The sequence below is a fragment of the Triturus cristatus genome, chromosome 6 (assembly GCF_964204655.1).
Source record: "Triturus cristatus chromosome 6, aTriCri1.1, whole genome shotgun sequence".
NCBI classification, from domain to species: Eukaryota; Metazoa; Chordata; class Amphibia; order Caudata; family Salamandridae; genus Triturus; species Triturus cristatus.
The window spans coordinates 454,055,015-454,080,096 of NC_140589.1; the positions used below are offsets into that span (position 1 = coordinate 454,055,015).

Genomic DNA, 25,082 nt, shown 5'->3' on the forward strand with positions numbered 1-25,082 from the left:
GATTGTCCATACATTGTGGAACATGCTCCCACATATCCATGTTGCTTAACAAATAGCGCGCTATTTAGAATGGCCTCATTTTCTGGGGAAAAAAAAGCTTAAGCCCTGCACACATGCTTAAAGTATTGTGTTTCTAACCTAATTCTGGATCGACTATTGAAGTGCCAGTTGGTAAAAGGTAAGAAAACTTTTAGTTCTGCTTTCTACATTTCCACAAGTGGAGCTTGCGCCAAGCCCATTTGCAATTCGTTAAAGTATAAATCTTTCTACTTCCTTCTCAGCTCTGTGCCACTTAGTCTCTCTAAATTTAGCACCTAAAACAACCAGTTAAAAAAACAAAACAAAAATAAAGCAAACTTTATCTAATAGATGGATGTTAGTGAAAGCAAGACAGTTGGTCAGCAACAAAGATTATTGGAAACTGTCTCAAGAACATATAATCCTCATTATGCACCAAAAGCAGTCTTCTGCTAAATTTTATGTGTATTAATTTGGTTTTCAAAAGACATTTTAGTCAAGAATGCTTTCGTTTTTTTCTTTTAACTTTTTATTGTTAAATGTTAATGAAGTTATGTTCTTTTTTAGCCATTGCTATATTGGCAAAGATTATAGCGCGCAGAAAAATGCAGGAGCAATTTCCCTGGAACAAATTGATTCGGTAAGTAATTCACCATTCACTTTCTGGGTTACTTTTAGTTTCTTGTTCTTGATATAAATCATAAGAGTCTTAGGTTTTTGAATTCCTTATCTGAGAGTATATTTTTTATTATGGATTTTGCATTATGTAGGCATAGCTTCTTGTGCAATTTGGTGGGATACTGTTCTAACAAATACATCCAGTGAACAATTGTACAGACTTCATTATTGCTGTGGACATAAAAAATAATCTTTTTAAATTTGCAATGCTGTTTTTAGCATTATTTTGCTAATGCCTTTGGCATTTAATGTGTTTTAAGATGTGAAATTGAATTAATAGCTTTGGTGTTGTGTGAAGTCCTTGCTTTAGGAATGGAATTCAGCTTCTGCACACTATAATTTCAATGCCGTCTGATGTTGTGATTGCTGCTCCTTTACATATGATTGCAGTCTTCTCAGAAATCTTTTGAGTTGGACAATCATTGCCTGGCCAAGTGTTGGCAAGTCCCATACCTTTCGCTCCTCCCATTAGAAACATTTATTACATAGTGAGTACCTAACGAGTACCTAGTTTTACTCAGGATTTTGTTGCAGCTCAATTGAGGTTATTAGTGTCAATCTTTATATTATTTAAAATTGATATATTTTGTAAATCTTGTATTTAACTTTTCTAGAAGTGCAACTTAACATTTATATAAAGCAATTATTTCCAACATTGCATACACGATACACATTGTGCTACAAATTTCACACTCCATGAGCATTCAGGATCACCCATAACATCAGTACAGGAGACATAATAATCCTTCAAAGTTCAGTTGATTTCCCTTCAGCGTTCTAGATGTAATGTATTTTATCAGTGCTAATCAATAAATAAAACATTGGGTCTTGCATAATATAAAAATATTATCCTTCTATTTTGAGTAGCATTTCAGAAGGTATCCTAGTGTACAAGTAGCTACTGTGTTCTAGACCAACAGTATTAACTTGACTGTGAGATCCTATTTAGAAGAGAGACCCTCTAAACTTTCAATTGCCCCTTGATTCCTACACCGATCTCACATAATTGAAACATACTACAATTTTGAAATGTTTATTACATTGACTTAAGTAGCTGGCAAGGCAAATTTCACTGCATACATTTGAAAACGTAAAACAAGACCTTTCCAATTGCCAGAATAAATTCATCTATAAACTGCAAAATTTGTATCCTCCTCTAATGTACCTAAATGTTTAGCTCATAGGAATAAAAAAACAACTTATTCCAAGGAAAAAAAAATAAACTGCCCCAGATAAATCAAATTTCCTTAACAAATTAGGTAAAGGATCAATTTTCTTAAAAGTTTTAATCATTTTTATTTTTATTCGAAGATATGAACCCTACCATGTATAATTTTTTTCTGTGCAAATGGTATAAAATTAAAACAATTTATTTTTCTATATGTCATGACCAGTTCGGCTTCAAGTTGGTACACACAATGTTTATCTGATGACTAATCACAGGAAATTTACTAATTTATTTTCATGGCACTAGTCAATCCATTGTAAAAAAAAAAAAATGTATAGATGATTGCAAGAACTGTCATACCATCTTCGTTCTTCCCTAATTAGAGAAAACGCTCTTGAAAAAACTTGTCTTTGATCAACCTCAGCAGTATATTGAAGAAAATGAATTATTCTATCAATTTCACACTATCTTCAGGCCAAAGAGTAGCATCAAACCTGTTGTATCAGTTTTCAGTGACCTTAGAAGAATAGTGGATGACCGTGAAGTCAGTGGACTGCTGTTGTTAGATCTCTCGCTGATCACACTGTGATAATTTCAAAACTCAACAAGGTCTTGCACTTGCTTGGATATTCGTTTTTGTAGAATAGAACGAAAACTGATGTCCTGCTGCCATTCTGATCATATTACAGTGGTATGTCTTGTTGCCCAAGAACATCAATCAGGAGAGAATGGATCACGTCTGGTGCTACCAGGGTCTATAGGTTGTAAAAAAAACAAATTCACTCTAACTCTTAGGGTGGTATATCTTGATTCTCCGCCTTATTGGTTAGGTGAATAGTGTCATCATTGGGTCTTCACTGCCTGAATTTCCAGTTCTCCAGGTGGTCTACTATACTCCACCCGGAGGGATACCATCTGGTTTTTGATAGTCGTAATGAAATGGGAAAAAGAGTGAGGATTAAAATTACCTCCTTTCCTGTTTAGTGAATTTAATAATTCAGGAAGGGGGTGATGTTAAAAACAAGGGCGTGGTGAGAAGGTGGATATGTTAGTGATCTACCGCACCTAGTGTTTTAATCGTGAGAGGTCGACATGTTACCGCCCTTTATTGCCTCGAAGGGTCTGTGGGCCTTGTTCAGGACGTAAAATGGAGTGATTATTAGTTTTGATCGCTCATATCAGGTAAGTTGATTCACTTACCATCTTCTTCATTGAGTATATTGGTTCAAAAACGTGCCGGGATTCGGGTATACATTGTACTAATAACTGTTGGCAAAAAAAGGAATAGGGGGAACACAGTACTATTTAAATCGGTACTAGTTTTCTCACCCAATGAGATTTGAAAACTACAGGTAAGTAGTAGTATTTAAGACATTAGATCAAACCATCTATAACCTTCAACTGAATAGTAACTGAGCGGTAGGTCATATAAAGAGCATGCACTTCAGATATGGAGGATAACTTTAGAGACCTTGGTCTGGGTTTGGATGTTCATTCAGGAGCTTGGGGGTGTATGTGGGCACTTGCTATTGCTGGAAATGTGGAATTCCATAATAGTCATGCGTACAATGTGCCTTTATGAGAAAAAATGTTGTCTTCACGTTCGGTAAAGAGTGCTTATTACTGTTAAGGCGTGCCCATGAGTACGGGGGGGGTTTTGATTAATTATTAGGAAGTTACCTTAAGGGGATTCCGTTGTAGCACTGGGAGTTTGGACTTTGATACTAGTCATGCACATATAAGGTGTCTTTTTAATAAAAAATGTTGTCTTAGCGTTAAGTAGAGAGTGCTTATTACCGTTCTGGCGTGCACATGAGTACGGGGGAATTTAGTCAATCATGCGAAAATGTACCTTATATAGAGTCCGTGTGGCTCCTTTAGATATGGACAAACGCTCACTCGAGGATAAAGTGTAAGAGGGTTTGTAACATTACCTCCCTTCTTCGGAACTTAATGTAGTTCTCGTGTTGATCGTATTACCTCGGTGCTGCTCTCAGTGCGTCTACGCTGTCGCTACTGACCATGACCCCGAAACGAGTCTTAGTTGTACCAGAAGTGTTTAAAATCATTGTTCCGTTTTAAAACAGACATTGACAAAGTGAATGGTAAGTATATATATCTGCTGTGGAAAGGATAAAAATAGAACTCTGCTGTTAGTTGTAAACCAATAGGAATTACCATTGTTTACTTATTGACAGTCTTTGGAAAAAAATAGCGGAAAAATAAAATAAAACTCAATGAGAATAAAGCTACTTTACGCATAGAAACGGACTGATTGTCATCAAGGGAATTTACTTGGTAATCCTGCTCCACTGAAGTTATTCAAGGTTGGGAAAATATTGATATAATCGTAGAAGAGTTTTAGTTAATCATTCATAGGAAGTCTTGAATTAGCTTTCTTTGCAGTTCTTAATTTGTCATGATATGTGGATACCGCAGATACTTGTCCTTGATGTACGTTATATTTCTGTTTGGTATACATTATTGTCTCAAGTATAACCATGGTATATTCTCATTCGGGCCTTTGTCATATTGTGGAAATTTGCTTTTCAATGAGCACACCGGTGCAGGGGTCCCTCTTCTCTGTCCACGGGTCCTCAGACCAACAAAATAGAGATTGGCACTGAAGCTGGAATTCAAATAACAAGTTTATTAATCACTCATGAATGGGACTACATCACCACAGCGCACTCAAGTGCTGCCTGAGGTAGTACATTAAAGTCACAGAACACAGGTTTTATATACAGTTTTTTCTGCACTGGTAAGCATGTGGATACATATAGAAGGTACAGGCCTACACAGGAATAGTTACCGACTAACATGGGCAGATGGGAAATCACTTAGTCAGCCAAATGGGAGGGGGAGCAGGAGTGCTTATGGCAGCACTAAGAGATTAACCGTTGAGTCTGAGACCAGGTTTTCTGGCAGCTACAAACTCTTTAGCATGCATATTGCTTTTAGCTGAGTCAGGAAGTCAACTAAAATAGACATCACAGGCAGGGAAAAATACGAGCAGCAGAGGATGGGAGAATTACAAAGCCAACAAAATGGATGCCATAACCAAGGTAGCTTCAGCTTATGCTAACAGAAAATATTTCAGATTTCCACAATGTTTTGAGGCGGTACACCCACTGTTCTTTCTCAAAAAGGATATTTTCTGAATTGTGGTCTTTAGTATCTACGGGTCTCCAGAATGACCCATTGGATTTAGTCGATGGTGTGTATCTGTAAGAAACACGTTAGTTATAGATTCCTTACCTTAGAATTACCCCCAGGCCTTAGAATTACCCCCAGGCGTCAGACTGGATCCCGAAAGTTTTTTCGTCAGTAGTACATCTGCGTGTCGGAAGATGGCGTCAGTCGGCTCTGTGTCCGTCGTGGTCGCTGGGATGACATTGCAGCAGCTACTTAGACGCCGCCCTCGCACGCTGATGTCAGTTCTTTCTTTTTCCACACCAGCCGGCGCAGATCCGTGAAGAGCGGTACCTCAGTGATTTTTTTACTTTTGTCAACGTCTTGTTTCAAGTCTCTGACTCCGAACAGGTGCATAAGGTATATCCGGTTTTAATGCCTGTGGTTCCTGTAAACGATTAATGTCGGTGACGGATCCGCACCGCGTGTGCCTCTTTTGCCTGGTGCGCGACCACGACCCCAAGTCGTGCTCCTACTGTCAGTTGTTGACGCCGAAGGCTTTGTGAGAGCGGTCACAAAAGCTGCTTGAACTACAGCAGTCGGCTCCGTGCCGTTAGAGGTCCGGTCGAGAGGGAGGTCGAGGGACCGGTCACGGAGCCACCTTCAGTCCGGCTTGAAGTCATTCCAAGTCTTCGCACTCTGGGTCGGGTAAGTCGAAGCATAAGAAGTCGAAGAAGCATCATTGCTCTTTGCTTTCTCCTCATCGTCGGCCGACTCGAAAAGGCGCACGGGTAATGCCACTCCCGCGGCACTGCGCGTGGAGCCTGAAGGGTCGACTCCGAGCTTCCCTCCCTTTCTGGGACCCGTAGCGACCCCCGCCCAGCTTCGTACGTTTTACGAGGCGATGCATGCCATCTTTGGGCGGACCGACCCGCCCGCGTGCCTTCAGGCCACGCAAACTCGGTTGGGGTGCCTAGGATTTTCGCTGCTGGCAGCCTCCAAACCTCCTAGTACGACCTTTCAGGACCATCAAATGCCAGTGGGCGGCAGGATTCGCCATCACCTTCCCCACTGGCGCAACATCACTTCGGACAGGTGGATTTTGCAGATAGTTCGAAGGGGCTACTCCCTCCCCTTAGAGACTACCCCTCAAGCCATGCCACCTCGTTAACACTGCATGTAGTAGGATCATCTGGCCCTTCTCCAGCAGTAAGTTATGGCTCTCTTGGTCAAGGGAGCCATCGAGAGCGTTTCTGTCCCAGAAGTAGGTCGTGGTTGCTACTCCCACTACTTTCTGGTTCCAAAGAAGGACAAGGGCCTGCGTCCTATCTTGGACCTGAGGGACGTCAGTCGCTTCCTCCGGAAGGAGAAGTTCAAGATGTTCACGCTTGTTCAGGTCTGGTCTGCTCTTGACCCGTAAGAATGGATGGTAGCGTTGGACTTGCAGCACGCTTATTTTCACATCCCCGTCCTGCCGGCGTTACCTGTGGTTCACGGTAGGCCACGCGCACTTTCAGTTTACTGTGCTCCGCTTTGTCCTTACCCACACCCCTCGGGTGTTCATGAAAGTGATGGCAGTGGTCACAGCTCATCTGCGCAGATCAGGGGTTTCAGTCTTCCCCTATCTCGATGACTGGCTATTGAAGGTGGGCTCGCCGCAGGCAGTCGTCTCCCACCTCCAGACTACGGCTGACCTCCTGCATCAGCTGGGGTTCTCCATCAATGTGCCGAAGTCGCACCTGATTCCCTCTCAGAAGGTCCTCTTCATCGGAGCGGTTATGGACACAATACAGTTTCGGGTCTATCCTCCCAAACAGCGAGTCCGGGACATTCGGGCTATGATTCCGATCTTTCTGCTCTTGTCCCGGGTTTCAGTCAGAATGACCCTGAGGCTGCTGGGCCTCATGGCCTCCTGCATCCTGCTGATCAATCATGCCAGGTGGCATAAGAGGGCTCTGCAGTGGGACCTGAAGTTCCAGTGCACGCAGCATCAGGGGAATCTGTCCGATTGCGTCCAGATCTCGGAGGGCACTGCTCGACAACTGCAGTGGTGGCTTACGAACCAGGATTGGGTCAATGGCAGATCCCTCTTCCTTCCCCAACCAGACCACACTGTGGTGACGGATGCCTCCCTTCTGGAATGGGGCGGCCACATGGGAGAGGTGGAGATCAGAGGCCTCTGGTCTCCGGCGGAGTCCGGGCTTCACATCAATCTGGAGCTCCGGGCGATTCATCTTGCACTGAAGGCATTCCTTCCCTCTGTTCGGGGAAGTGTGGTGCAGGTGTTGACGGACAACACCACCGCAATGTGGTATTGCAACAAACAGGGCGGGGTGGGGTCGTGGAACCTATGTCAGAAGGCCCTCTGGACATGGCTGCAACATCAGGTTCAACACCTGGCAGGTTCTCTGAACGCCAGGGCGGACTAACTTGCCTCCTGTGCATGAGGGATCACGAATGGCGTCTTCACTCGGAGCTGGTGCAAGGTCTCTTTCGACAGTGGGGAGAGCCTTGGTTAGATCTATTCGCCACAGAAGAGAACGCTCAATGTCAGCAATTCTGCGCATTGGAATTTCCAAGGCGGCACTTGCTTGGCGAAGCTTTTAGTCACAAGTGGAGTTGCGGTCTGTTGTACACCTTTCCGCCTATACCACTTCTGCCCAGAGTGCTGAAGAAGATCAGGCGCGACCGGGCCCAAGTCATTCTTGTGGCTCTGGATTGCGCACGAAGATTCTGGTATCCTGAGCTGCTCAACATGGCCACCGATCCTCCGATCAGACTGCTGCTTTGGGAGGATCTTCTGTCGCAGCAGCAGGGGACCGTCCTCCACCCGAACCTGTCCAGTCTCCACCTCCTTGCGTGGAGATTGAGCGGCGGTAATTGACGTCTTTTGACCTGCCTCCCGAAGTCTGTGACATAATCTTAGCAGCCAGGCGTCCTTCCACAAAGACGGTATACGCCTGCAGGTGGAACAAATTTGTGGCATGATGCACAGCAAAGGCTGTAGAAGTACTCTTGTTTCTTCTCTCTTTAGCCCAGAAGGGCACTATCAAGGGCTACCTTTCAGCCATCTCTGCTTTCCTTCGGCTGCCAAATCAGCCTTCTCTTTTCAAGTCCCTGGTCGTTAACCGTTTCTTGAAAGGCTTAACACATCTCTTTCCTCTAATTCCTTTCGTTATGCCTCAGTGGGACTTGAATCTTGTGCTAACGAATGAGTAGATAGCGCGTAGACTTGCTAGGCTGCTATTTTTAAACTAAACCATGCACACTTTGCACTTTACACGAGATTTTAATTTAATCATTGCACTACAACGAGGCTTACCTGCACTCACGGCTCCTCTTGGTGCCGCACCCGGTCCTGCCACATTTTGTATGTTGCTGGCTGGAGTGGGTCGTGACTCCTCCCTCCCCCTCGCTTCCGCTACCAGGGGACGCAATATAAAGCAGCTGGACGCCCGGCCGCGCAGCGAACACGCCCAGCGGGCGCGCCGAAGGCAAGCCCGTCTGCGCCCGTCGGCGCCCGGAATGCGACCAGCGCCAGAACCCCAGCACCTTCTGGCATAGAATATTCTAGGAATGAGCTGGTTGACCTCAATATTGGTGAGTGTTCTCACCCAACCTTAATGATAGATAGGGATTCATACAATCTAAGCGGGTGTATGGCCTGCGATTTGGGGATTCTTGATAACCCGGCCAAAAGCTGTTTGTATTTTGATGAAGGGAACACAGAGGGACTCGCTGGGAATATGTTTAACAACAATCACTCTAGCAGGGAATTTCAAGGGCAGGATATTATCCCGGATACACCCTCCCAGTATTCTCCGGACCAACACAGGAATTTTCCACGTCCTAGTGGCAAGTCAATTAGGGGTATTTTACTAAATGCAAGATCTATAAGTAAACCTAAATATGAACTGGAGTGCTTGATCCAAACAGCAAACCCGGATCTTGTGTTTCTTACGGAAACTTGGGCCAATGAGACATCGGAACCAGATTGGAGCGCAGCAGTTCCATCAGGCTAATCAGTTACACATGTGGATAGGGTTGAAACGAAAGGAGGAGGGATAGCTATTATATACCGGTCTTGCATCTCAGTCCGGATTTTGCCGCAATCCTCCCTACTGGCGGAGGCACTATCTTTCAGCATTAAGAATAAAAGTCTGGATCTCTTTCAGGGGTTACTAATCTATCGGCCACCAGGGGCGAGAACATCCTTCTCTAGTTTGCTCCAGTCGTTTTTAGAATCTTGTTTGGATACCCCAACTTTTACTGTTTTGGGGGATTTTAACTTCCATTTGGAGGCTAACAATAATCCCGACACATCTTATTTGCTGGATAATCTTGCAAGCTTTGGTTTGAGACAGCTTGTAGCAGAGCCAACACACATAGCTGGCCATACACTGGACGGCATTTTTACTAATAATAAACATCTTAAGATAGAAAGTGTAGAACCCCTATTATGGTCAGATCACTCCGCCATACATTTTTGCATAAAGCTTCCTCTAACAACTAGAGGGCGTAGCCAGAGGTCAGACATATTCAAATCCCGTTCTTGGAAATCCATCCAGAAGAGTGACTTGGCAACTGCTTTGGAGAATAATCCCCCTGAGGTGACTCTCGATTCTAATACCTCAGCCACAAATTTTGAAAGCTGGCTTAGTTCAGCTGTAAATATGCTTGCTCCGGAAACCATAAAACAATTCCATAATAAACGGGTAAGCTCCCCTTGGTACACGACTGAGCTTCGGCAAATTAAAATAATATGTAGGCGCAGGGAGCGTATCTGGAGATCAGATTATAGTGCCGATCATAAAAAAGATTATAATTGTGCATTAGAAGACTATAAGGCAGCTATAAAACTTGCTAAATCTGTTTATTTTACCGCAAACATTGTGGAGGCAAAAAATTCCTCCAAGGAGTTGTTTAAAATGGTAACGGCGCTATCAAAATGCCCAGGCGATAGAGGATTTCTGCCAGATCAAAAGTTTGTGGAACAAATGGCCCTGTTTTTTCAGAATAAAGTTCAAACGGTATACAATGTATTAGCCACCACTGCATGTGTTAAAAAAACAAACAGTGCTGATTCTTGGATCATCGGGCATCTCTGCAAAGGTTGCCCTGTTTTTCAACTTTGGAGGAGGATCAAGTTGCCAACTTGCTGCTACAAACAAAATCGGGTTTAGACAAAGTAATAGTGATGTTTGGGGGCTGTGATGGTGAATTTATTGCTGGGTATTGCACTGACTTGATTGCGGACTTTGCACACTAACAGTGGTAGCTGGCTACATTTAGCTTCTCTTGTTAGAACTGTATTTGTTTTAAAAAACGGCAGCACTCTTTTTAAATAAAGTTTCTCTTCATACCTGGGCGACACGCTCTGTTGAGCATTCCCGTCGCGCTTAGGGGGGTTAGTGCTCTAGTTTCAGCTCCGTGGCGCCTATATAACGCCACACTGGAGCAACCGCACAGCAGACGCGCGCAGCGGGCGCGCCAAAGGCAAGCCCGTCTGCGCACCGTTTGCGCTCAGCGCCGGGCACTATGCTGATTTAGATCACACGTTTGTAGAAACCTTTCGATATTGCTATACAAGGAAACAGTTGTGTGATATATGTAAGCGGAGTACTGTATCTGGTGTATCGGTTTTAAATCATTTGGTGGGAACAGGTCTTAAAACATTACAAGTGGATGCTTTGAATTGTGGCCTCCTTAATATAAGGTCACTTCCAAACACGCCATTGAAATTCAACTGCTAATTGAAGCGTACAATTTGGATGCTCTGTTTATGACAGAGACCTGGACTGAGTTGGGGTTGGACCTCGAGCTGGGGTTAGCATGCCCCGTGGGATTTAAAGCTTTTCTTAAGCCGAGACCCAGCGGCAGAGGGGGCGGAACCGGGATTATATATAAAGACTCCTGGTATTTCGCTCCTCTGGATATAGACGAGGTCGCACATATAGAAACTCTAGGTTTCTCTTTGAAAGATAGGTCAGGGCATATCTTGACTGGTATGGTCTGTTACAGACCTCCAGGTTCAGTGTGTGTACAACTACAGCAGCAGTTAGTTGACGTGATTAGTAATCTGTCTCTCACCTATCGTAGATTGCTGATATTGGGAGATTTTAATCTTTGGCCTAATGAGAAGTTTATAATTATTTTATTCAGTCCTGCGCTAATTTGAATTTGTCACAACTGGTTTCGGAGGCAACTCATATTGCCGGGCACGTATTAGATCTGGTACTCTCTGGGGATAACTTGGTCGCCATGGATGGAATTTTACCAGTGGGTTGGTCAGATCACCATCTGGTTAAATTCCGAGTGACTCAGGTTCACAGAACTAGTTCTTCTCCCAGGGAGGAAAGGTGTGTTCTGGGTACGGACTGGAAGGCCCTCCTGAGAGAAGCTCAAATGGCTCTGATTATTTATCTAGACTCCCTTTTTGATCCTGGGAAGTCAGTAGATGAGAATTATCTTGCCCTTTGTGGGCATTCGAAGGATATAATTGAGTTGCATGCCCCCTTGAAGAAGATTAGGAAACGGGGGAAACCCTCTGTCCCATGGTACACGGAGGAACTAAGGAGTTATAAGTTGCAATGTAAATGAGCTGAAAGACAGTGGAGAAGGCATTACACTGACGATGATAAAGTCATTTGGAAGGAATGCTTAGCTAGGTATAAAAAAACGATAGTGACCACCAAGGCGACATATTTTGCAGATCTTATTTTAAAATCACCAAATAGTGTTAAATGTGTGTTTAATATATTGAGAGATATGGCTAATCCTGACTGTTCCAGTAATAGGATTACCCCGTCGCAAGAGCTATGTGATGGCCTAGCAGCCTTCTTTCAGGATAAGATTAATGGAATTATCGAAGGTCTGAAACCAGATACCTTGTTAGGTACTAGTGAAAGGGAAGAGCTAGGACCAGATAACTTATCTAGAGTTAGGGATATTGGGATGGAGCCATTGATGCAAGGGATCTCCCTTGATCACTGGGACCTTCCTACGGAGGAAGAGTTTGTTAGGGTGGCGATGGGAGTCTCTTCTGGCTCACCATTGGATCCCATTCCTCAGAAACTCTGGAAAGAGCTGGGTTCTGAGATCTTTCCACAGCTTTACCAGATGTGCAACCAATCTCTTAGCAGTGGAGTGGTGCCGTCCTGTGGAAGGAAGCGATCGTCTCACCTCTCCTAAAAAAATCTTCATTGGACCCTATCTGTTACGGGAATTACAGACCAATCTCCCTTTTACCATATCCAGTAAAGATAGTGGAGCGCTTGGTGAGCCAAGCCCTTTCCGTTTTTCTGGAAGGTAATAATAAGCTGGGGGAAGATCAGTTTGGTTTCCGGCCTGGTCATGAGACTGAGACCGCATTGGTCACCGTGTTGGATAATCTTCGGATGCGTGTGGACAGGGGACAATCTGCGATGTTGATACTGTTGGACCTGTCTGCCGCATTCGACACGGTTAACCATGCCATCCTATTGCTAAGGTTGGAGGAAGTGGGGGTGACAAATATGGCTCTGCAATGGTTTCGCTCTTATTTGGCAGGCAGACGGCAGGCTGTTACTTTGCCTCCAATTCAATCAGATTTTATTCTTAATGAGCATGAGGTCCCCCATGGGTCCTCAATTAGCCCTATTTTATTTAATGTTTATATGCAACCGCTGTTGGAGGTCATCAAAGCCAATAACATAAGTGTGGTTAATTACCCCGACGACACTCAATTGATTGTGTCCCTGGAAGGTGATCATGCGGACTCCCAGGAAATATTTCATAAGTGCATTTGCGAAATGGTGATATGGCTGAGGAACAATGCGCTGCAATTTAATAATGCCAAAACGGAGATTCTGCACTGTGGGGTGGGCAGAGTGCCGATGGTTTTACCATCTAACTGTTGGCCGTTCCCTACAGCTGCACCCCTGGTACCCGTGAGAACAGTGCGCAATCTGGGGGTCCGCTTTAACGAGAAGCTCAACCTGGAATCACATGTAAACAAAGTAGTTAAGAATTGCTACATGCTCATTAGAGGTCTCCGTAAGGTGTTACCACTTCTGCCCCCTAAGGTAAGAGGCACAGTGGCCAGGTGTGTTGTTCTCAGCCGCCTGGATTATTGCAATGCTTTGCTGCTGTAGTCTCTGAGCTACTTGGTCTCACGGCTCCAGAGCATCCAGGCAGCAGCAGCAAAGCTTGTTTTAATGAGAACACGTAGATCATCAACCTCAGACATTAGCTGAGCTGCATTGGCTCCCGGTGAGACAAAGGATACTGTTCAAGTCCTTGTGTATTGCTTTTAAAGCACTCCACGGGCTTGAACCTAAACCGCTTCAACGTAGGTTTAGTTGGTATTTACCTGCACGTAGCCTGCGCTCTTCGGCAGCTAATTTGGTAATGATGCCAAGGATAAAAAGATCTACTATGGGTGGACGAGCCTGCGGCGTAGCAGCCACGCGCTTGTGGAACAGTCTTCCCCCGGAATTGAGACAAATACAGGATTTGCTGCTGTTCCGCAAGCAAGTTAATACCTGGCTCTTTCCTAGAGCGTAACCAGCTGACCGGTTCAGTTTGCAGTTAGCATTTGACCTCTTTTACTGTGCAAATACATACATACCTCTGGACCCGTGTCCTCCACATATATTACACCTGGTACCGCACGAAGTAAGTTATTCCTTGACCCCTCTACTAAATGTGATTATTATCTCCGGCGATTTTCCCACCTTGTGGAAAAAAGCATGCATTAGGCCCATTATAAAGAAGGCCTCCTTAGATCCCTCAGAATCAAAACACTACCGCCCAATCTCCTGTCTCCCACTACCATCCAAAGTCTTGGAGAAAGCCATGAATCTAACTCTGACAAAATATTTGGATAGCAGTAACATTCTGTACTCCACACAACATGGTTTTCGCTCCCGGCATTCCACCGAGTCAGCTTTAATCATGGCCACAGAAGAGATCCGCAAAGTGATGGATGGGGGAGGCAGAGCCACACATCTTGTTAGATCTGACTGCAGCCTTCGATACTGTAAATCATGCAGTATTGCTGCAACAATTGAAGGATGTGGGTATTGAAGATGTGGCTCTGACTCTACTCACATCATTCTTGACATTACGAGAACAACTGATCCACTGGAATGGCCTGCAATCTGGAACATTCCATCTTCCTTGTGGAGTCCCACAGGGTTGAGCCCTGTCGTCAACACTATTTAATCTATATGTCAGCCCCCTGGCACAGGTAATTAAAGATCATGGCATAATGTTGGTGTCGTATGCTGACGACACCCAACTAGTGGTCTCTTTGACCCAAAGTGTTGGGCTAACAGCTGAGAGGTTCCGCAATTGCCTTACAGATGTAATGGCATGGATGAATTCGAACTTTTTAAAAATAAATACAGAAAAGACTGAGGTCTTAGAGTTTGGGCAACTTCCTTCTATATGGAGCCAAATTTGAGGGCCACCAGAGGCAGGCACCTGTCCAGTCCCAGTGCCAAAGGCCAGGAACCTGGGATTTGTGCGTGATAAAGACCTTAAATTTGCCTCACAAATAAATCAAGTTACCTCTGCATGCTTTTTCATATTAAAAATCCTGCGGAAGATTCTACCCTTCATTCCTTTGTCACTTCGGAAAACTGTGGTCGGAGCTCTGGTTTTGTCCAGAATCGATTATTGTAATGCCCTTTATCTGGGAGCTGGCAAGGGACAGATCAAAAAACTTCAATCGCTTCAGAATGCTGCGGCTCGGATATTACATGGCTTACCTAAGTATCAACCGACGTCAGCGGCGATTAAGGAACTACAGTGGCTCCCAGTCCGTCAGAGAGTGTACTTTAAAGCCTTATGCTTATTGCATAAGGCAATATATGGAGGAGGGCCTGCGGACATCCAAACTCTCTTTTCTGTATACCAGCCCCAACGTTCTCTCAGGTCTGCCTATACAAGATTGGTCTGTGTCCCCAGAACAAAAAGAGTCAGATGGGGAGGAACTGGGTTCGCTTACCAAGCATCCATCTTGTGGAACTCCCTCCCGGAGATAATCAGGTTAGAATCAAATAGGGCCTTTTTTAGGAAAAAGATAAAGACCTGGCTTTTTCCAAGGTCTTAAGATCTGCTGTTGTCTGCATCATACTCACCCAGGGCCAAGACGCCACGGCAAAAGTGTGCTTTATAAATCCCTCAGTCAGTCAGTCTAACTTAATGTGCGCTCCATTTGAGCCACTTCATAACTGTCCTTTACGTCTCTTAACCCTTAAGACTACTTTCCTGGTAGCCATCACTTCTGCTAGAAGGGTGAGTGAGCTCCAGGCTCTTTCGTCAAAAGGTGGTTCTCCGGAACCGTCCATCCTTTCTTCCTAAGGTGGTCACTGAATTCCCCATCGGGCAGACCATTACTTTGCCCACCTTCTTTCCGCATCTTTCAAAGGAAGAAGAGAGGCTCCACCGTCTGGACCCAAAGCGTGCGCTCTCCTTCTATCTGGATCGCCCAAAGCAGTTCCGGGTGGATGATCAACTTTTTGTTGGCTGCGTGGGTGCAAAGAAGGGTCGGGCCGTACACAAACGCACCATTTCTCGATGGGTCGTGCTGTGTATTAAGGGATGTTACTCTCTGGCTAAAAAGGAGCCTCCAGTCGGGCTACGCGCCCATTCCGCCAGGGCAACGGCAGCCACTACTGCCTTAGGAAGGGGAGTGCCTCTAAATGACATCTGTCAGGCAGCTACGTTCACGAAACACTACTGTCTGGACAGCCAAGTCCAGAGAGACGGCTTCTTTGGCCTTCTGTTTTCCAGGACTCTCTGGTGTGATCTTGGTTCGCGGACCCACGACCGGGGTTGGTATTGCTGGGGTTTCTATTCTAAGGTAAGGAATCTATAACTTCGATTTGGGAAAAAGGGGGTGGTGATGGACAGAGTTTCTGAATGATGCAGAATAATCTTACCAAGTCAAGAGATCATGGTTTTAATCCATCACCGTTTTTTAGCTCACTGCACCATCCCAGCTCAGAACCTGGCTACATGCAAATTAGTCTGTACCTGTCCCAGTGCATGATGGGAACAGGGCAAACCAAACAACCAAGCCAATTCTTATACTGGGAAGGAAACAAGCTTCCGGGGACCGGTTTCTGGCATCACAGCCTTCGTCGGCCCGGCTTGCCTGAATCCTGATGGTGCAATGAGCAAGGGACTCACGTCTGAGCATACCCTCCCACACTGAGTGTGGATAAAATCGATTTGGGAAAAAGGGGGTGGTGATGGACAGAGTTTCTGAATGATGCAGAATACTCTTACCAAGTCAAGAGATCATGGTTTTAATCCATCACCGTTTTTTAGCTCACTGCACCATCCCAGCTCAGAACCTGGCTACATGCAAATTAGTCTGTACCTGTCCCAGTGCATGATGGGAACAGGGCAAACCAAACTACCAAGCCAATTCTTATACTGGGAAGGAAACAAGCTTCCGGGGACCGGTTTCTGGCATCACAGCCTTCGTCGGCCCGGCTTGCCTGAATCCTGATGGTGCAATGAGCAAGGGACTCACGTCTGAGCATACCCTCCCACACTGAGTGTGGATAAAATCGATTTGGGAAAAAGGGGGTGGTGATGGACAGAGTTTCTGAATGATGCAGAATACTCTTACCAAGTCAAGAGATCATGGTTTTAATCCATCACTGTTTTTTAGCTCACTGCACCATCCCAGCTCAGAACCTGGCTACATGCAAATTAGTCTGTACCTGTCCCAGTGCATGATGGGAACAGGGCAAACCAAACTACCAAGCCAATTCTTATACTGGGAAGGAAACAAGCTTCCGGGGACCGGTTTCTGGCATCACAGCCTTCGTCGGCCCGGCTTGCCTGAATCCTGATGGTGCAATGAGCAAGGGACTCACGTCTGAGCATACCCTCCCACACTGAGTGTGGATAAAATCGATTTGGGAAAAAGGGGGTGGTGATGGACAGAGTTTCTGAATGATGCAGAATACTCTTACCAAGTCAAGAGATCATGGTTTTAATCCATCACCGTTTTTTAGCTCACTGCACCATCCCAGCTCAGAACCTGGCTACATGCAAATTAGTCTGTACCTGTCCCAGTGCATGATGGGAACAGGGCAAACCAAACTACCAAGCCAATTCTTATACTGGGAAGGAAACAAGCTTCCGGGGACCGGTTTCTGGCATCACAGCCTTCGTCGGCCCGGCTTGCCTGAATCCTGATGGTGCAATGAGCAAGGGACTCACGTCTGAGCATACCCTCCCACACTGAGTGTGGATAAAATCGATTTGGGAAAAAGGGGGTGGTGATGGACAGAGTTTCTGAATGATGCAGAATACTCTTACCAAGTCAAGAGATCATGGTTTTAATCCATCACCGTTTTTTAGCTCACTGCACCATCCCAGCTCAGAACCTGGCTACATGCAAATTAGTCTGTACCTGTCCCAGTGCATGATGGGAACAGGGCAAACCAAACTACCAAGCCAATTCTTATACTGGGAAAGAAACAAGCTTCCGGGGATTTTACACTCAGTGTGGGAGGGTATGCTCAGACGTGAGTCCCTTGCTCATTGCACCATCAGGATTCAGGCAAGCCGGGCCGACGAAGGCTGTGATGCCAGAAACTGGTCCCCGGAAGCTTGTTTCCTTCCCAGTATAAGAATTGGCTTGGTAGTTTGGTTTGCCCTGTTCCCATCATGCACTGGGACAGGTACAGACTAATTTGCATGTAGCCAGGTTCTGAGCTGGGATGGTGCAGTGAGCTAAAAAACGGTGATGGATTAAAACCATGATCTCTTGACTTGGTAAGAGTATTCTGCATCATTCAGAAACTCTGTCCATCACCACCCCCTTTTTCCCAAATCGTTTTTAACCACACTCAGTGTGGGAGGGTATGCTCAGACGTGAGTCCCTTGCTCATTGCACCATCAGGATTCAGGCAAGCCGGGCCGACGAAGGCTGTGATGCCAGAAACCGGTCCCCGGAAGCTTGTTTCCTTCCCAGTATAAGAATTGGCTTGGTAGTTTGGTTTGCCCTGTTCCCATCATGCACTGGGACAGGTACAGACTAATTTGCATGTAGCCAGGTTCTGAGCTGGGATGGTGCAGTGAGCTAAAAAACGGTGATGGATTAAAACCATGATCTCTTGACTTGGTAAGAGTATTCTGCATCATTCAGAAACTCTGTCCATCACCACCCCCTTTTTCCCAAATCGTTTTTAACCACACTCAGTGTGGGAGGGTATGCTCAGACGTGAGTCCCTTGCTCATTGCACCATCAGGATTCAGGCAAGCCGGGCCGACGAAGGCTGTGATGCCAGAAACCGGTCCCCGGAAGCTTGTTTCTTTCCCAGTATAAGAATTGGCTTGGTAGTTTGGTTTGCCCTGTTCCCATCATGCACTGGGACAGGTACAGACTAATTTGCATGTAGCCAGGTTCTGAGCTGGGATGGTGCAGTGAGCTAAAAAACGGTGATGGATTAAAACCATGATCTCTTGACTTGGTAAGAGTATTCTGCATCATTCAGAAACTCTGTCCATCACCACCCCCTTTTTCCCAAATCGTTTTTAACCACACTCAGTGTGGGAGGGTATGCTCAGACGTGAGTCCCTTGCTCATTGCACCATCAGGATTCAGGCAAGCCGGGCCGACGAAGGCTGTGATGCCAGAAACCGGTCCCCGGAAGCTTGTTTCTTTCCCAGTATAAGAATTGGCTTGGTAGTTTGGTTTGCCCTGTTCCCATCATGCACTGGGACAGGTACAGACTAATTTGCATGTAGCCAGGTTCTGAGCTGGGATGGTGCAGTGAGCTAAAAAACGGTGATGGATTAAAACCATGATCTCTTGACTTGGTAAGAGTATTCTGCATCATTCAGAAACTCTGTCCATCACCACCCCCTTTTTCCCAAATCGTTTTTAACCACACTCAGTGTGGGAGGGTATGCTCAGACGTGAGTCCCTTGCTCATTGCACCATCAGGATTCAGGCAAGCCGGGCCGACGAAGGCTGTGATGCCAGAAACCGGTCCCCGGAAGCTTGTTTCTTTCCCAGTATAAGAATTGGCTTGGTAGTTTGGTTTGCCCTGTTCCCATCATGCACTGGGACAGGTACAGACTAATTTGCATGTAGCCAGGTTCTGAGCTGGGATGGTGCAGTGAGCTAAAAATCTGAAAGAAACACGTTAGTTAGATTCCTCACCTTAGAATATCCCCAGGCGTCAGACTGGATCCGGAAGATTTTTCGTCAGCAATACCCCTTGCGCGTCGCTAGGCGTCGTCTGCGGCTCCGCGTCCGTCGTCGGCGTCGTGCGCCGGGATGACGTCGTCGGAGTACTTAGACGCCGCCCTCGCGCGCTGACGTCAGTTCTTCTTTTTTCCGCGCCAGTAAGCGCAGATCCGGGAGAGCTACCCCTTTTAGTCTTTTTTGACTAAATCTTTTTGATCATTTTTGATCCTTGTCTGTCGACATCTGGTGCCGGTAGGATGCCTGGGTTCAAGGCTTGTGAAGATTGTCATCGACTGATGTCGGTGACCGATCACCACCGCCGGTGCCTCTACTGCTTAGGCCTCGACCACGACGCGGAGTCGTGCAACGACTGTCAGGCCCTGACTTCGAAGGCTAGGCGGGAGCGGTCCCGCAAGCTTCTGGAGCTTCGCCACTCGGCTCCGCGTCGTGCGCGATCCCGGTCCAGGAGGAGGTCCAAGGATCGCTCGCGGAGCCCTAGCCGACGCCACCATCGCTCGTCGGGCTCCAAGTCGTCGGGTAAGTCCAAACACTCTAAGAAGTCGAAGCGGCGACATCGCTCTTCGGACTCCCCTCGCCGGTCGCGCGACTCGGCCGAGGGTCCAAGTGGTTCCACCCCCGCGGCTCCGGCGGAGCCGCAGGTGCCGCGTCCGCCCCCATACCTTCCGGTCCCTGGGGCTGACGCGGCGCCGGCGGAGATCAGTGCCTTCCTCTCGGCCATGAGGAGCCTGGCCCCGCCGTCGACGACCGCTGGCGCGCCTTCGGGCCCCGCGGACTCGACTGGGCGACCTCGCGTGCCGGCGGCTCCGGCCCCGGCGCCGTCGACGACTCCGGTCTCGACGCCGCAGGTCCCCGCGGGGCCCTTGCCTGGGCCCCAGTCGACGCCGGTTGACCTTGTCACTCCTCCACCGGCGCCGACGCCTGAACCACCGACGCCGTCACCGGCGCCACCGACGCCGACGCCTGTGACGCCGACGCCCCGGTTTAGCCCTCATCCGGACCCGACGCCGGCACGGCGTCCGCCGACGCCGCATCCGACGCCGCTTGAGTCCTACCATCTCTACAGTCCGGTTCCGATCATTCCTCCTGTTTATCAGGAATCGGAAGAAGGGGGCGACTGGGAGGGGTTCGAGGACCCTCTGGCTGTTCAGTCACAGCTTTCTCAGGACTGGGCAGATGAACTGGGGGAGGCCAGCGGACTGGACACCTCGCCAGACGCTGGATTCACTTCTCCTCCGACCGTGGCTTCGGAGGAGGGTGCAGCATTTTCTGTGGTGCTGCGCAAGGCGGCTGAGGCCCTTGGGCTCGAGTTGCCTGCCGTGGCTGTGAGGACCAACATCCTCACTGAGGTGCTTCAAACCTCAGCAAGCTCCACTGAGCCTCTGCTGCCGTTCAACGAGGCCCTCACTGACGTTCTGCAGGGCACCTGGTCCAAGCCCTCCACAGTTCCTCCTGTGGATAGGAACGTTGCCAGGCGCCACCGCCCTGCTCCGGGCGACCCCAGTTTCCTGTCCCAACACCCCACCCCCGAGAGTCTGGTTATCCAGGCCTCTACTTCCCAATCCTCCTTCCCGACCGCTCCGCCGGACCGGGATTCCAAGAGACTCGAGCAGTTTGGCAAGAAACTGTTCTCGTCCCTTAGTTTGGGCCTGCGGTCCTTAAATACCGCCTGTCTCTTGGACCGTTATTCCCATTCCCTGTGGGATACGGTGGAGGACGTGCTGCCCCTGTGTCCGGAGGAGGTCCGGACGCGTCTTACCCAGGCTTTGGCCGATGGGAGGGATGCGGCACGGCACGCCATACGATGTGGGCTTGACACCACGGACTCGCTAGGTCGGGCGATTTCCACCACGGTGGCGCTCCGCCGCCACGCCTGGATGCGGTCCACGTCATTTTCCGGGGATGTCCAGAACACCCTCATGGACATGCCCTTTGATGGCACTCGCCTGTTTGGTGAGAAGGCGGACAGTGCGCTGAACCGTTTTAAGGACTCCCGGGCTACGGCCAAGTCCTTGGGCCTCTCGGCTCCGCGGGCGCACACCTCCGCTTTTCGCCCCTTTCGTGGCCAAGGAAGGGGCGCCTCCTCCCGTCCGCAAAGCCACCAGCCGCAGAACCAACCTGCGCGCGGTCGCGGACGTGGCTTCCGCCGTGGCGGAAATGGAGGCCGACGTGGTCAGCCCACATCCACCCCGGCAGCATCCGCCTCAAAGCCTTCCTAGTCCGAGCTTTCAGGCCCATACCACGCCAGTGGGCGGCAGAGTTCGCCATCACCTGCTCCACTGGCGGTCCATAACATCGGACAGGTGGGTGCTGCAAATCGTCCGAAGGGGCTACTCCCTCCCCTTCGAGACGACCCCTCCAGCCATGCCACCGCAGCACCACCGTATCTCGGGGGATCATTTGGATCTTCTCCGCGAGGAAGTTTCGGCTCTCTTGGCCAAGGGGGCCGTCGAGCGCGTTCCGAGTCCAGAAGTAGGTCGTGGTTGTTATTCCCACTACTTTCTGGTTCCCAAGAAGGGCAAGGGGGGCCTGCGCCCTATCTTGGACCTCCGGAACGTCAATGCCTTCCTCCGAAAGGAGAGGTTCAAGATGCTCACGTTGGCTCAGGTTTTAGCTGCCCTAGACCCTGGAGACTGGATGGTAGCGTTGGACTTGCAGGACGCATATTTCCATATCCCCGTCCTGCCGGCCCACCGGCGTTACCTGCGGTTCACGGTGGGCCAAGAGCACTTTCAGTTTACCGTGCTCCCCTTCGGCCTCACCAGTGCCCCTCGGGTGTTCACGAAAGTGATGGCGGTGGTCGCAGCTCATCTGCGCAGATCAGGGGTCCCAGTCTTCCCCTATCTCGACGACTGGTTGTTGAAGGCGGGCTCGCCCCAGGCAGTCGTCTCCCACCTCCAGACTACGGCGGATCTCCTGCATTTGCTGGGGTTTTCCATCAACGTGCCGAAGTCACACTTGAGCCCCTCTCAGAAGCTCCTCTTCATCGGAGCGGTTCTCGATTCGGCGCAGTTCCGGGTCCATCCTCCGGAACAGCGGGTCCGGGATATACAGGCCCTGATTCCCATCTTTCGGCCTCTATCCCGGGTTTCGGTCAGGCTAGTGTTGCGGCTTCTGGGGCTGATGGCCTCCTGCATCCTACTAGTGCATCACGCCAGGCGGCGCATGCGGGCTCTGCAGTGGGACCTGAAGTTTCAGTGGGCCCAGCATCACGGCGACCTGTCCGACCATGTCTTGATCTCGGAGGGTACTGCACAGCAGTTGCAGTGGTGGCTCACGGACCGCGAGTGGGTCAAGGGCAAGAGCCTCTCCCTTCCCCAACCGGAGCATGTCGTAGTGACGGATGCGTCCCTCCTGGGATGGGGTGGCCATATGGGAGAGGCGGAGATCAGAGGCCTCTGGTCTCCGGCGGAGTCTCGTCTCCACATCAACCTGTTGGAGTTGAGAGCGATCCGGCTTGCACTGAAAGCCTTCCTTCCCTCTGTCAGGGGAAGAGTCGTGCAGGTGTTCACGGACAACACCACCGCCATGTGGTACTGCAACAAACAGGGCGGGGTGGGGTCGTGGACCCTTTGTCAGGAGGCTCTGCGCCTCTGGACATGGCTGGAACACCAGGGCGTCACCCTGGTGGTTCAACATCTGGCGGGCTCTCTGAACGCCAGAGCAGACGAACTCAGCCGCCGGTGCATGATGGATCACGAATGGCGTCTGAACTCCGAAGTGGTGCAAGGCCTCTTTCAGCAGTGGGGAGAGCCTTGGTTAGATCTTTTCGCCACCGAAGAGAACGCGCAATGTCAGCAGTTCTGCGCGTTGGAATTTCCAAGGCGGCACTCGCTCGGCGACGCTTTTCGTCACGAGTGGAGTTGCGGTCTGTTGTACGCCTTTCCGCCTATACCACTTCTGCCCAGAGTGCTGAAGAAGATCAGGCGCGACCGGGCCCAAGTCATCTTGGTGGCTCCGGATTGGGCACGAAGATACTGGTATCCCGAGCTACTCAGTCTGTTGACCGATCCCCCGATACGTCTGCCCCTTCGGGAGGATCTTCTGTCGCAGCAGCAGGGGACGGTCCTCCACCCGAACCTGTCCAGCCTCCACCTCCATGCGTGGAGATTGAGCGGCGGCAGTTGATGCCATTTGACTTGCCTCCTGAAGTCTGTGATATCATTCTGGCAGCCAGGCGTCCCTCCACAAAGTCGGTATACGCCTGCCGGTGGAACAAATTTGTGGCATGGTGCACAGCAAAGGCTGTGGATCCCCTTTCCGCCCCTCTTTCTGAGGTTCTCCTCTTCCTTCTTTCTCTGGCCCGGCAGGGCTCTGCCCTGGGCACCCTGAAAGGTTATCTTGCTGCCATCTCCGCCTTCTTGCGGCTTCCTGATCAGCCTTCTCTTTTCAAGTCCCCTGTGGTTACACGCTTTCTCAAAGGCATTACACACACGTTCCCTCCTGTCCCTTTTGTAATGCCTCAGTGGGACTTGAATCTGGTTTTGACATTCCTGATGTGCGCTCCCTTCGAGCCTCTTCACAATTGCCCTCTTCGTCTTCTAACTCTAAAGACTGCTTTTCTGGTAGCCATCACCTCGGCTAGACGGGTGAGTGAGCTCCAGGCTTTATCTTCAAAGCCTCCTTTTCTATCTGTTCATCCGGACAAGGTTGTCCTTCGGCCTCGTCCCTCCTTTCTTCCTAAAGTGGTGACTCCATTTCACCTTGGGCAGTCTGTCACCTTGCCCACCTTCTTTCCGCCTCCGCATCCTTCCAAAGAGGAAGAGAGGCTCCACCGTCTGGACCCAAAACGTGCGCTCTCCTTTTATCTGGACCGCACCAAACAGTTCCGGGTGGACGACCAGCTTTTTGTTGGGTACGTGGGCGCTAAGAAGGGGAAGGCTGTGCACAAACGAACCATCTCTCGGTGGGTCGTTTTGTGTATAAAAATCTGCTATTCCTTGGCTAAAAAGGACCCTCCTGTTGGGCTGCGCGCCCATTCTACTCGGGCCACAGCGGCTACTACTGCTTTGGGACGGGGTGTCCCTTTGCAGGACATCTGTCAGGCGGCAACGTGGGCTTCGCTACACACGTTTGCCAGGCATTATTGCCTTGACAGCCAAGTCCGGAGGGATGGCTTCTTTGGCCGTTCTGTCCTCCAGGACTTTCTGGTGTGATCTTGGTTCGCAGACCCACCACCGGGGATGGTATTGCTTGGGTATCTATTCTAAGGTGAGGAATCTAACTAACGTGTTTCTTTCAGATGAACAAGTTACTAACCTTCGGTAACGATGTATCTGTAAGAAACATTAGTTAGTTAGATTCCTCACCGACCCACCCATCCTCCCCGTTCTGCGAACTGACATCTAGGGTTAAGGTTGTCCTTTCAGGCCCCTAGATTTTATTTTTGTCACCAGTGTCGGTCTTTGCATGGCTCTGCGTTCCTGGCGCGGAAGGCTATGTACAAGAACTGACGTCAGCGCGCGAGGGCGGCGTCTAAGTACTCCGACGACGTCATCCCGGCGCACGACGCCGACGACGGACGCGGAGCTGCAGACGACGCCTAGCGACGCGCAAGGGGTATTGCTGACGAAAAATCTTCCGGATCCAGTCTGACGCCTGGGGATATTCTAAGGTGAGGAATCTAACTAACTAATGTTTCTTACAGATACATCGTTACCGAAGGTTAGTAACTTGTTCAACGGTGATGGATTAAAACCATGATCTCTTGACTTGGTAAGAGTATTCTGCATCATTCAGAAACTCTGTCCATCACCACCCCCTTTTTCCCCAAATCGTTTTTAACCACACTCAGTGTGGGAGGGTATGCTCAGACGTGAGTCCCTTGCTCATTGCACCATCAGGATTCAGGCAAGCCGGGCCGAC

General features: G+C 48.8%; 1 protein-coding gene across 4 annotated transcripts in view; it reads left to right on the forward strand.

The window, feature by feature from the left end:
- The window catches only part of PRIM2 (DNA primase subunit 2), a 1,241,637-nt gene that overhangs the window by 729,701 nt on the left and 486,854 nt on the right, over nt 1–25,082 (forward strand). For all 4 annotated transcript variants that reach the window (XM_085610894.1, XM_085610892.1, XM_085610891.1 and 1 more), the window contains one exon: nt 586–658. In XM_085610894.1, the coding sequence (XP_085467020.1) occupies nt 586–658 (73 nt within the window). The remainder of the gene's footprint in view (nt 1–585; nt 659–25,082) is intronic.